Source organism: Nerophis lumbriciformis, linkage group LG01 (assembly GCF_033978685.3).
Source record: "Nerophis lumbriciformis linkage group LG01, RoL_Nlum_v2.1, whole genome shotgun sequence".
In the NCBI taxonomy this organism is placed as follows: domain Eukaryota; kingdom Metazoa; phylum Chordata; class Actinopteri; order Syngnathiformes; family Syngnathidae; genus Nerophis; species Nerophis lumbriciformis.
Window position 1 is genome coordinate 67,970,001 of NC_084548.2, and position 12,690 is coordinate 67,982,690.

A 12,690-nucleotide genomic window follows, 5' to 3' on the forward strand; every position below is an offset into this window, starting at 1 on the left:
TATTGAATAAATGACTTGATGAATGAATGAGATCATTAAAAAATTAGTTATTTGATGGAGTTATAGAATCAATTAGTTTATGAATTATTGAACGAGTGAATGAATGAACGATTTCTTGAATAAATGAGTTGATTAATGAATGAGATAGTGAATGAACGAAAATCTCAATGAACATGTTAATGAATGAATAAGTCATTAAATAAGCGTGTAAATTAATGACTAAATAAAAGAGTTGAATGAATGTGTCAACAAATGAAGGAATGAGTTCAGTGTTTGAGTCATTGAATGAATAAAAGAGTTCATGAATACATGTGCTGATTAATGTGTGTATAAATCAGTTGAATGAATGAGTGAATGAATGATTCTTTTGGTTGAATAGAGTCTTGATGCTGTTGCGTTCGTTCGTCACTCGCCTGCCAAATGACGTGTAAAACACCAAAAAGGCTAACAAAATGAAAGTGAAAAGGGGGCGGGGCTTCAGATGGTTATTAGTGAAACTTCTGTAATAAAAAAAAATACTGTTATTTGTTTTGGAGCAGTACACAAACGCTGGAAGAAAAAAAAAACTCTAGAGGTCAAAGGTCACATACATGTACACGTTCAATACAACATTTCAAAGTGAAACAAAATCCCAAATACTTAAAAAGGTTGAAAGTGCTAAGACTCCGATTAGCTCACAGAAACCCAGGGAGGACAAACTTAATACATGCCAACTGCTTTTTTTTTCTAGATTTTCATTCGGCCATTTTTTCTTAAGAGGTATTTGTTACAAAAACATTAAACGCTACAAATTTGGCTTATTTTTCTAAACAACCTTAATCATGATGTACTTTCATCATAATGCAGATCTTTTTTTTTATTTTATTTTTTTATTGTTTTCCACAATTTTCCTGATTCAAAAAGGTGCTAATTCCTTTATAATCAATGCGTCATGTGACTCATTTATAAGAGACACAATATAAGTACGTTGCCGGGGCAAAATCATTTTTAAAAGATTATTTACCAAATTGGAATATGTTGTAGGAGAGATTAATAACTGCGACTAATACTTAAAAAAAAAAAAAAAGTATACACCAATGCTAGCTGACTTTTTGACTGTTCAGCAGTATATATATATATATATATATATATATATATATATATATATATATATATATATATATATATAAAAATTAAAGTGGTCACTATATATACGTATATGTATATATATATATATATATGTATATATATATATATATATATATATATGTATGTATATGTATGTATATATATATATATGTATATATATATATATATATATATATATATATATATATATATATATATATGTATGTATATGTATGTATGTATGTATGTTTATATATATATATATATATATATATTATATTATAGTGGTCACTATATATATGTGTATATATGTATGTATATATATATGTATGTATGTATATATATAATATATATATATACATACATATATATACTGTACTATATATGTATGTATATATGTATGTATATATATATAATATATATAAACATACATATATATACTGTACTATATATGTATGTATATATATGTATGTATGCACATATATATGTATGTATATATGTAAGTATGTATGTATATATATATGTATGTGTGTATATATGTATGTATATATATGTATGTATATATATGTATGTATATACATATATATACACATATATATATATATACACATATCTACATATACCTATATATATACACATACATATATACACATACGTACATATGGTGACCCCTTTAATTGCTATATGTATATATATACACACATACATATATACACATATATGCATACAGTATATATGGTGACCACTTTAACTGCTATAGATATATATATATATATATATATATATATATATATATATTTGTATATATAAATATTCATATTTTTATATGTATTTCTAAATATGAATACAAAGTTGGGACAGCACGTAGCTAAGCGATTGTGCAAAAAGGTAGTTTCTTCTCCCCAGGTTTTGGTAAAAAAAAAAAAAAAAAAAAAAAAAAGAATACAAATGAGGTGATGTGTTGTGTTGTTTTTTTCTCTCGAGGTTTTTTGTACAAACAGACAATAACAACAATATCCACAAAAACAAACAAAAAAATAATACAAATAATAAGCGACAACCTGCGGACGTCGCTGTTGTTTCAGACCCTTTTTGCGTTTTCTTTGACTCTACCAAGCAGCCGAGAGAGAGAGAGAGAGGAGAAAGAGGGCGGGGTTGAGGTTTGCAAAAGGGGGCGTGGCTGATGAACACTGTCAGTTGGGTTGGTTTGTGACATCTTCAACAGAATCAAGAAAAACAAAAGAGCTCATCTGGTGGTCTGCGGTCGTCAGCAACCGCAGCTCCGAGCAGCAAGATGACCTTTGATTTATTGATGTGCGACGTTGTGTTAACATCCTTAAGGGGGCGTGGCCTAAAGCGCGGCCACACCCTTGAAATGACAGCAGCGGCAGTGGAGTAGAAAGTTCAAAGCTCACCTTCAAAATAGCAGCAAAGGAATCCTTCGTACACAAAAGTACATTCGTTACACGCCATGTAATCAGCAGTGACTACTTTATATCATTTATTTGTATTTTATTACCGTATTATAACTGTAATTGATCCAATTAACATCTCCATTTAATCCACTAAAGAGTCCCCTCTTGTCGCCAGGTTGTAAAAACTAATGAGCACCGTGGCTGTAGGCAACCTCCTGATGGATTTTTTTTCTTCCACAAGATGAAATGTGACGAGTCATCAGCATCCAGCAGTTGTATATTGCTCTGCATGCGCTATAAAATGTTGCTACGCCGCCGAAAGTCAAATGTTTACTGTGGCATTATTACAGGGGTGTCCAAACTTTTTGACTTGGGGGCCGTATTGGGCTAAAAATGTGGTTAAAGTCAGAAAGCATGCAAATAAACTTTATATGTGTGTGTATATATATATGTATATAGCCTATACATATATATGTGTACATATTATATTGATACAATGTATAAAGAATTAATATAATTGGATATTGTATTATTGGATTTACTTCCGTGACGACCTTCTTAAAGATTTGTAATCAATCAGAAATATCAAGCAGCTAAAATACGGCAAACATGGATCATAGTTTTGAGAGTCTTTTGCATTTTACCCATAATGCTTTGTATTAGATTTAAACGGGTGTTATTTTGGATTTTTTTATGGTGCCTGGACAATTTTATAACATCCACAAAGTTCAATAAGCAGGTTGTGTGTTATGTGTGATTTTTTGTATTATTATTTTTTTGCACGATGACTAGGGAAGGTTGTTTGCATTGGGTTATATAGGTAATTGCTGCACATAGCTTTGATCTGAGCTTAGTTAAAGGTCATTAAACTGAAGAGAGAGTATTTTGCATTTTACCCATCAAGCTTTGTCCATCCATCCATTTTTGACCACTTGTATTGAATTTAAATGGGAGAGATTTTGGATATTTTTATGGTGCATGGACATTTTTTATAACATCTACAAAGTTCTATCAGCACGTTGTGTTACGTGTGATTTTGTTGGGAGTTTTTTTTTTCACCATGACGAGGGGCGGTTGTTTGCATTGGGTCATATAAGTAAATTTCTGCACGTAGGTTTGATCAAAGTTTATTTTTTTTGCACCATAACTAGGGAAGGTTGTTTGCATTGGGTTATATAGGTAATTGCTCCACATAGCTTTGATCTAAGCTTAGTTAAAGGTCATTAAACTGAAAAGAGAGTATTTTACATTTTACCCATCAGGCTTTGTCCATCCATCCATTTTCGACCACTTGTATTGAATTTAAATGGGAGAGATTTTGGATTTTTTTTTATGGTGCATGGACATTTTTTATAACATCTACAAAGTTCTATCGGCAGGTTGTGTTACGTGGGATTTTGTTGGAGTTTTTTTTTTGCTCCATGACTAGGGGAGGTTGTTTGCATTGGGTCATATAAGTAAATTGCTGCACGTAGGTTTGATCAAAGTTTTTTATTTTTGCACCATGACTTGGGAAGGTTGTTTGCATTGGGTTATATAGGTAATTGCAGCACATAGCTTTGATCTGAGCTTAGTTAAAGGTCATTAAACTGAAGAGAGAGTATTTTGCATTATACCCATCAGGCTTTGTCCATCCATCCATTTTTGACCACTTGTATTGAATTTAAATGGGAGAGATTTTGATTTTTTTTTAATGGTGCATGGACATTTTTTACAACATCCACAAAGTTCTATCAGCAGGTTGTGTTACGTGTGATTTTGTTTTTTTTTTGCACCATGACTCGGGGCGGTTGTTTGCATTGGGTCGTATAAGTAAATTGCTGCACATAGGTTTGATCAAAGTTTTTTTTTTTTTTGCACCATGACTAGGGAAGGTTGTTTGCATTGGGTTATATAGGTAATTGCTTCACATAGCTTTGATCTGAGCTTAGTTAAAGGTCATTAAACTGAAGAGAGAGTATTTTGCATTATACCCATCAGGCTTTGTCCATCCATCCATTTTTGACCACTTGTATTGAATTTAAATGGGAGCGATTTTGGATTTTTTTATGGTGCATGGACATTTTTCATAACATCCACAAAGTTCTATCAGCAGGTTGTGTTACGTGTGATTTTGTTGGAGGTTTTTTTTGTTGCACCATGACTAGGGGAGGTTGTTTGCACATGTGTGTCCGTAAATACAGGACATAAAAATAAAGAACATATTTGAAAATGACTTGTAAAAATGCGTCTTTTAACTTTCTACATCCACTGCTCGTCACTTTTCGAGGTGTCGGGGTTAACTTTGGGCTCAGGGTTCTGAACGGCTTTAAAAACAAAACAAAAAAACAAGCGTAATTCATTCCGGAATAACGTTTTCTCCCCTAAGAAAGTCCACGTTTGGACTCGATCTAGCTGGTCGAAACGTGAGCGACTACGAAGCTAACGCTAACAGCCCCGCTAATAAATACGCTCTCGTCTAGTGATTCCTGGATGCTAATCAAGTACGCTTGAAGACTAACGGAAAGCTGCAGGGTAAAAAAAAAAATAAGCGAATACTTCATCCATGTTTGCAAGATACACACCAAAGTCCAACAGCACGTATTTGACCAGCTAAAATACATATTTACTCAAATCATCCATGAGATATTTCGTACACTGCAATAACATTCTTTAACACATTTTTTTTCCTCCTCAGCTGTCTTTTCTCGTTGTTTTTAAGCATTCACATATATCAGGGATCCTCATCACGTCTTTGTCGCCCAAAGAGGTCGGAATTTAGTCGCAAATTGTACGCAAAAGTTTCAGTATTTATTACAAACTCAAAAACAATATGATTTACTGTAATGATAACATGACAACACGACTGGTGATTTTTCTTACTGATGCGATACCAGGTAAAACAGAGCCACCGATACCAATACCGAAACTGTGGCAAATAAATAATACACTACTGATATCAGATCAAACTTTCTCTTGTCAATTATGCATATAAAATAGAATAAAATGATACTTGCTGATAACTTTCCGGTCTTATACTACATCATAACTGTACTGTCTAGTTGTTATATCTTAATTTCTTACACTTATGATTCTCATTTGCAAGTAGTATACAGTACAAAATCACTTATTTATCACTAGGGATGGGTACTGTTCATATTTGACCGGTACTCAACGAAACCGATTTTTGGCAATTTTTGTGTGTTAATAAATATCAATTGTTTTTGATAGTAAAATCAAATTTTTATTGCAATATTTTAAAATGAGCTGATAATGAAAACGGTTACGTCTTTCTCATTTGCAAGTACTGACTGACATCAAATTGCAATTATAGTCGCAAGTCCAAGACATTAGGTGGCAGTAGTGTACACCTTGGGTGTGTGTTTTGTTGCACCCTAAAAAGTGTTAATACCTTAAGTATTGTACTTATTACGCACCCGCTGTTTGATTGTAACGTGTATCTGAGTTGTAGCTTTCATTAACAAATTAGGTGTTGAAATCGCCATGTAAAATTGCTAATGCTAGCAAAGTCAATGTATATTAGCATCAAGCTAATGCAAAAGTCTTTAAAAATGAGCTGATGATGAAAACTGTTATGTCTTTCTCATTTGCAAGTACTGACTGACATTAAATTGCAATTATGGTCGCAAGTCCAAGACATTTGGCAGTAGTGTATGCCTTGGGTGTGTTTTTTTCATGGTTTTTGTTGCACCCTAAACAGTGTTAATACTGTAAGTATTGTACTTATTACTTATTAATTGTAACGTGTATCTTAGTTGTAGCTTTCATTAACACTTTAGGAGGCGTTGAAATCGCAAAGTAAAATTGCTAATGCTAATCAGTAGCATGTCACTAGCTAAGTCAATGTATATTAGCATCAAGCTAATGCAAACATCTTTAAAAATGAGCTGATAATGAAAACGGTTACGTCTTTCTCATTTGCAAGTACTGACTGACATTAAATTGCAATTATGGTCGCAAGTCCAAGACATTTGGTGGCAGTAGTGTACACCTTGGGTGTGTGTTTTGTTGCACCCTAAAAAGTGTTAATACTGTAAGTATTGTACTTATTACGCACACGCTGTTTGATTGTAACGTGTATCTGAGTTGTAGCTTTCATTAACAAATTAGGTGTTGAAATCGCCATGTAAAATTGCTAATGCTAGCAAAGTCAGTGTATATTAGCATCAAGCTAATGCAAAAGTCTTTAAAAATGAGCTGATGATGAAAACTGTTATGTCTTTCTCATTTGCAAGTACTGACTGACATTAAATTGCAATTATGGTCGCAAGTCCAAGACATTTGGCAGTAGTGTATGCCTTGGGTGTGTTTTTTTCATGGTTTTTGTTGCACCCTAAAAAATGTTAATACTGTAAGTATATCACTTATTACTTATTAATTGTAACGTGTATCTTAGTTGTAGCTTTCATTAACACTTTAGGAGGCGTTGAAATCGCAATGTAAAATTGCTAATGCTAATCAGTAGCATGTCACTAGCAAAGCCAATTTATATTAGCATCAAGCTAATGCAAACGTGGAGCCTTGCTTTACTTTTTGAGGCCAATTTCTCTGTTGATGCTGAAAGTTGCAACATTACCGAGAGGTAGTTTGGTACCAACCTTGGTACCATTGGATTTTACGTGAGTCGGTGCCCATTTAGACCACTCAGATTTGGTCGGTGCCAAAAAAGTACTGGATTTGGTACCCATCCCTATTAACTGTTGTGAATTATTTCCAGTAAATTCCTTTTTACGGGGTAGGAATTCGCTACACATCTTAAAATGTGTAAAAGTCTGTTTGCAGAATAGGAGCTGTGCATATAGTAGGCTTAGATGTATTATGTCTTTTAAGGCTGTCAAATTTAACGAGTTAACTTATGTGATTAATCACAAAAATATTAAAATAATCATGTATATGAGCAAATTAATTTCTCATTTTATTTTGACCCCCCATGCTCCTTTACCTGAATAGAGGCACAGTTTGCATTTGTGTCCAAATATTGGGCTCTTATTTATGGTTAATTTAAATATATATACTGTGATTAATCATCATTAAGCCAAATTTAAAAGTGTGATTAATCTGATTAAAATAAAATAAAAAAAATGGTGTTTCTTATTGACAAATGTTGAATTAGATAACGTCACATGATTGGTAACTGCTTAACTTTAACACACACATTTGCCTAAATATCGATATTATAGTCGGAGAAAAGACGGCAGTATCGGACATATTGGTATCGGTGGTATGGCAGTTTGATATCGAACTGTTGTAAGGTGTAATGTTGTAATTAGGGTTGATTTTAATCACTGGTAATAAAAATAAAAATAAAACTTGGCGAAAAATCCGCATTTTGTACAAAATGCTTGTAAGGGACAACTATTAATGCAGTTTAGTAAACGTATTTCTGTTTCGTTATGTAACATATGACTGTTATTTTGAAGGTTGCGCACGCGGATATGCTTTTATTGTGTTAAGGAGCTCACGAATGAAAACGGAAACGGAAGTTGTTGCTTTTCAATGTCACGGTTAAGACGACGCGATGGTAAAGCGTATATTTAAAGGTGAAATAGAAAACTTAAACATTTAAAAGGGTTCTAGCGCCAGTTGAAAGGGAAACAAGTTCTTACTGTAGCGGCTCAGTCGAATTTAAGGTCTGGAACTGATGGTCGAATTGAACTTTATTTTGCATTCTTCACCGTCTGCCCAATGACCAACGTAAGCGCTAACGAGCAAGCATACAAGATAAACGGTACATTAAAATACATTTAAAACAAATTAAACAACTGCAACAATTTACCGTGTTTCCCTTTCAACTGGCGCTAGAATCCTTTTAACTGTTAGTTTTCTAAATCATCAAAGCAACAACTTCCTTTTCCGCTTTCATTCGCGAGTTCCTTAACACAATAAAAGCACATCCGCTTGCGCAACCTTCAAAATAACAAGTCATATATTACATTACAAAACAGAAATACATTTACCAAAGAGCATTTTAACAGTTGTCCCCTCACGACGCTACTAAATTCCGTGTCTTTTCAGGGCGAGTAAGCAAGAAGTGTAACGAGGAAGTGTAAAGTGTATTCTGGGGAATCTAAACCTCCACAATTCGAGGAAACAAAAGCAGTAAAGATGAAGTGCCTTCTGCTAGGGGGAAAAAAAAAAAAAAAAAAAGTGCTTCTCTTGAGGAAAAGTAAAAAAAAAAAGTATATTTAAAAAAAAAAAAAAAAAAAACACTTCACATTTCTTTCTCCTTTTTTTTGTATCCCGTTCAAACTTTCAAAATGACCACGTGCTTTTCTTTTCCCGACCAAATTTTCCTATCCGCGCAAAAGAGCACTTTTTTTTTTCCAGAAGGGGGGCTTTTTCTTTTTGAGGTCGTTTTTCCTGGACTTTCGAGTTTTTTTCGTCTCAAGGCCGAGACGTTCGAGCGCGATTCTTACAATTACATCAAAGAAACACAAGAAAATATCCACTTCAAACGCTAGTTGTTTTTTTTTGTTTTTTGTATCCAGGTCACAACAATACAGATCATCTTCACTAAACTTTATCTTTGATATATTTTTCTTCTAATATTGCTTTAGAGAGTAACGCAGAACCACGCCTTTTGGCCTACTGGTTCTGCCCGCTATACACTACTAAATAGGGGGTATAAATGGCGAAAAAGGGGGTTAATATGCGGTTATAACTACGGGGGGGGGGAAAGGAGGGAAATCCCAAATAAAAGCGATTTTCTTTGTCGTTTTGCTTAAACGGGCCTTGAGCTTCCTTTTGAGGAAGAATGACAAGCTTCCGTGCGCGGGAACAAGCGCTCACTGGAAGGCCTGGTGGAAGCGTGGCAGCGTGGTGCTGCTGAGGCTGGAGCTGAACACTGGTGGGAGGGGGTGCAGGGGTCCGAGACCCAGGCCCCCGCCGGAGCTCTGCTGCTCCTGAGGTTGCGGTTGCAAAGAGGTAAGAGGCGCCGGCTCGGCGGCGTGCAGAGTCGAGGAAGACGAGGACGAGGAGGAGGGAGTCGCCGACGAGGTGTAGCCCATCACCAGCCCTCCGGCGCTCATGGGGGCGCTGTAGGGGGGCAGGTTGAGCGGGAGGAAGCCCAGCAGGCTGGAGAAGTCAACGTTAGCAGCACACAGAGACTCGGCGATCACCGCGGGGCTCTTGGACAGCAGGGGATCGCCGCACAGTTCTTCCGTCAGGCCGGCAGGGGGCCCCAGTCCGTCCTTCGGCGGGGAAACAGCAGCGTGGGGCTCCGCCGAGGACCCCGGGCCCGGCAGGCCGCTCTGCAGATCCATGAGGAAGCTCTCCATCTCCACCTTCAAGGGTTTGTCCAGCAGGTATGAGGTAGATCCCAGCTGGTACTTGGGCGCCTGCTGGGGGTGGTGCTGCTGCTGCTGGTGGGGCGGGGAATGGTGGTGGTGGTGGTGGTGGTGATGGTGGTGGTGGTGGTGGGAGTGCGGGTGCAGGGATCCAGTGGGTTCCATGTGGCAGCTCATGGCCGCCGAGAGGGGCGCGGATATGAGCGGTGGGTGAGGGTGAGGGTGAGGGTGAGGGTGGGCAACCCCGGAGTTGGACATGGCCTGCAGGTGGTGGGGGTTATACACGCCCATGGGGAAGGGGCCCCCGCTCGGGAAGGGCTTGCCCATCATGGGGTCCTTGTTGGAGGCCATGCTGCACATCATGGGGCTGAGCTCCTCCTTCACCGAGCAAGGAGGCGACCCCGAGGTGAGGAGGCCCAGCATGTCCGGCGGCTCCGTCTTGATCTTCAGCAGCTCCTGCGAGTGGCTCTTCTTCACGTGGCGCGTCAGGTGGTCCTTCCTGCCGAAGCGCTGGGCGCAGTACTGGCAGAGGAAGTCCTTGCGGCCGGTGTGCACCACCATGTGGCGCCGCACGTCCTTCCGCGTGTAGAAGCGGCGGTCGCAGTGGTCGCACGGGTGCTTCTTCTCCTTGGTGCCGCCCGACGACTTCCCCGAGTGGCTCTTGAGGTGCTCCAGCAGGACGGGCGTGCTCTCGTACCGCTGCATGCACACCTTGCAGGTGAGGTCGCCCGCCGTGGCCGAGTGCATGGCCACGTGGCGCTTGTAGCCGAGCTTGGTGTTGTAGTGCTTGCCGCACTCCTCGCACTTGAAGGCCTCCTTGTTGGGGTCGTGGGTCTGCAGGTGGTTCTTCAGGTGGTCTTTGCGGTGGAACATCTTCTCACAAAACGAGCACTGGTGGGTCTTCTGCGGAGAATGCGTGGCCATATGCCTGCAGGGGGCGACCACATGTCTTTTAGTGAAGAGAATCAATAGGACAAATATTCTTACAGCAGTTACTTGAACTATATACCGTATTTTTTCGGAGTATAAGTCGCACCGGAGTATAAGGCGCACCTGCCGAAAATGCATAATAAAGAGGGGAAAAAAACATATATAAGTCGCATTTTTGGGGGAAATTTATTTGCTAAAACCCATTTGAAAGGCAATTTAAAATAAATAAAGAATAGTGAACAACTGGCTGAATAAGTGTACGTTATATGAGGCATAAATAACCAACTGAGAACGTGCCTGGTATGTTAACGTAACATATTATGGTAAGAGTCATTCATATAGAACATGCTATACGTTTACCAAACAATCTCTCACTCCTGATCGCTAAATCCCACGAAATCGTATCCGTCTAGTCTCTTACGTGAATGAGCGAAATAATATTATTTGATATTTTACGGTAATGTGTTAATAATGTCACACATAAGTCGCTCCTGAGTATAAGTCGCACCCCCGGCCAAACTATGAAAAAAAACTGCGACTTATAGTCCGAAAAATACGGTCTACAATATACTGCCAATTCCACTCTATAAGCCGCAACTTTTTTCCTACGCTAAAAACCCTGCGGCTTATAAAACGGTGCGGCTAATTTATAGATTTTTCTTCGCTGACGGCCATAAGGGAAATAGTTAAAGGGAAAAAAACAATCTTTTGGATGAGTTTACTCACTGCAGGTGCTGCGGTGCCCTTCTGTTTAGACCGAGCTTTCAACCGGACGTTCCGTCTTCTAGCCGTCCATAGCGTTTCTGCTCGTATGGATTCTTCATTCAATCACTCCAAGCAACGTTTGTAAGTTTTACAAAATGGTAAATGGGTTATACTTCTATAGCGCTTTTACACCTTCATGGTACTCAAAGCGCTTTGACACTTATTTCCAAATTCACACATTCACACACACAAGGCCCTAACCACGACCCATCGGGAGCAAGAGTGAAGTGTCTTGCCAAGGACTAGGATGGCGGAAGCCGTGGATCGAACCAGGAACCCTGCCGCGCCGACCCGAATATATCTAAAACAATCTTCTGTTTATTGATTTTACCCGGAAGTACAAGTGCCGTTCCGTCTTCGAGTCATCTGTAGCGTTTCTACTTGTATGGATTCTTCATGTATCACTCCAAGCAACGTTTGTTAGTTTTACAATATAACTACAACTATTCATACTCGCTAAACCGTCCCATGTGTGATGTCTGTAGGAGTGTTTTCATGCATATTTGTACATGCTATTGTTATGTACTGAAAATAGTGCCGTTAGCATTAGCCAATAAGCGAACAAGTTTACAAGTGTCTGTGTTAGTATTATTAACTTACAGTGGCATTCTTTTTTGAATTGTTTCAGTTTCGTAAAATCACCAAAACGTCACCGTGGACTTGTTGAGTCTGTTTAGCTGATTGGAGAGCTGGCTTCCGCAGCTAGTGGGTCCATGGCGATGACTTCTGTTTTGTTTGATCAGCTGCTTTACTGCCGTGTTATTAACACCATTTGGAAACAATTAGGTGCATATAACATATAATATGGATAAATACCATCGATCCATCCATCCATCTTCTTCCGCTTATCCGAGGTCGGGTCGCGGGGGCAGCAGCCTAAGCAGGGAAGCCCAGACTTCCCTCTCCCCAGCCACTTCGTCCAGCTCCTCCCGGGGGATCCCGAGGCGTTCCCAGGCCAGCCAGGATATATAGTCTTCCCAACGTGTCCTGGGTCTTCCCCGTGGCCTCCTACCGGTGGGATGTGCCCTAAACACCTCCCTAGGGAGGCGTTCGGGTGGCATCCTGACCAGATGCCCGAACCACCTCATCTGGCTCCTCTCGATGTGGAGGAGCAGCGGCTTTACTTTGAGCTCCCCCCGGATGACAGAGCTTCTCACCCTATCTCTAAGGGAGAGCCCCGCCACCCG

General features: G+C 38.8%; 1 protein-coding gene across 1 annotated transcript in view; it reads right to left on the minus strand.

Moving 5' to 3' along the window:
- Nucleotides 1-8,858: 8,858 nt before the first annotated feature.
- plagl2 (pleiomorphic adenoma gene-like 2) overlaps nt 8,859-12,690 on the minus strand; it is a 114,823-nt gene continuing 110,991 nt past the window's right edge. The window contains exon 4 of the mRNA XM_061924923.1: nt 8,859-10,736. Within this exon, the coding sequence (XP_061780907.1) occupies nt 9,308-10,736 (1,429 nt within the window). The 3' untranslated portion in view covers nt 8,859-9,307. The remainder of the gene's footprint in view (nt 10,737-12,690) is intronic.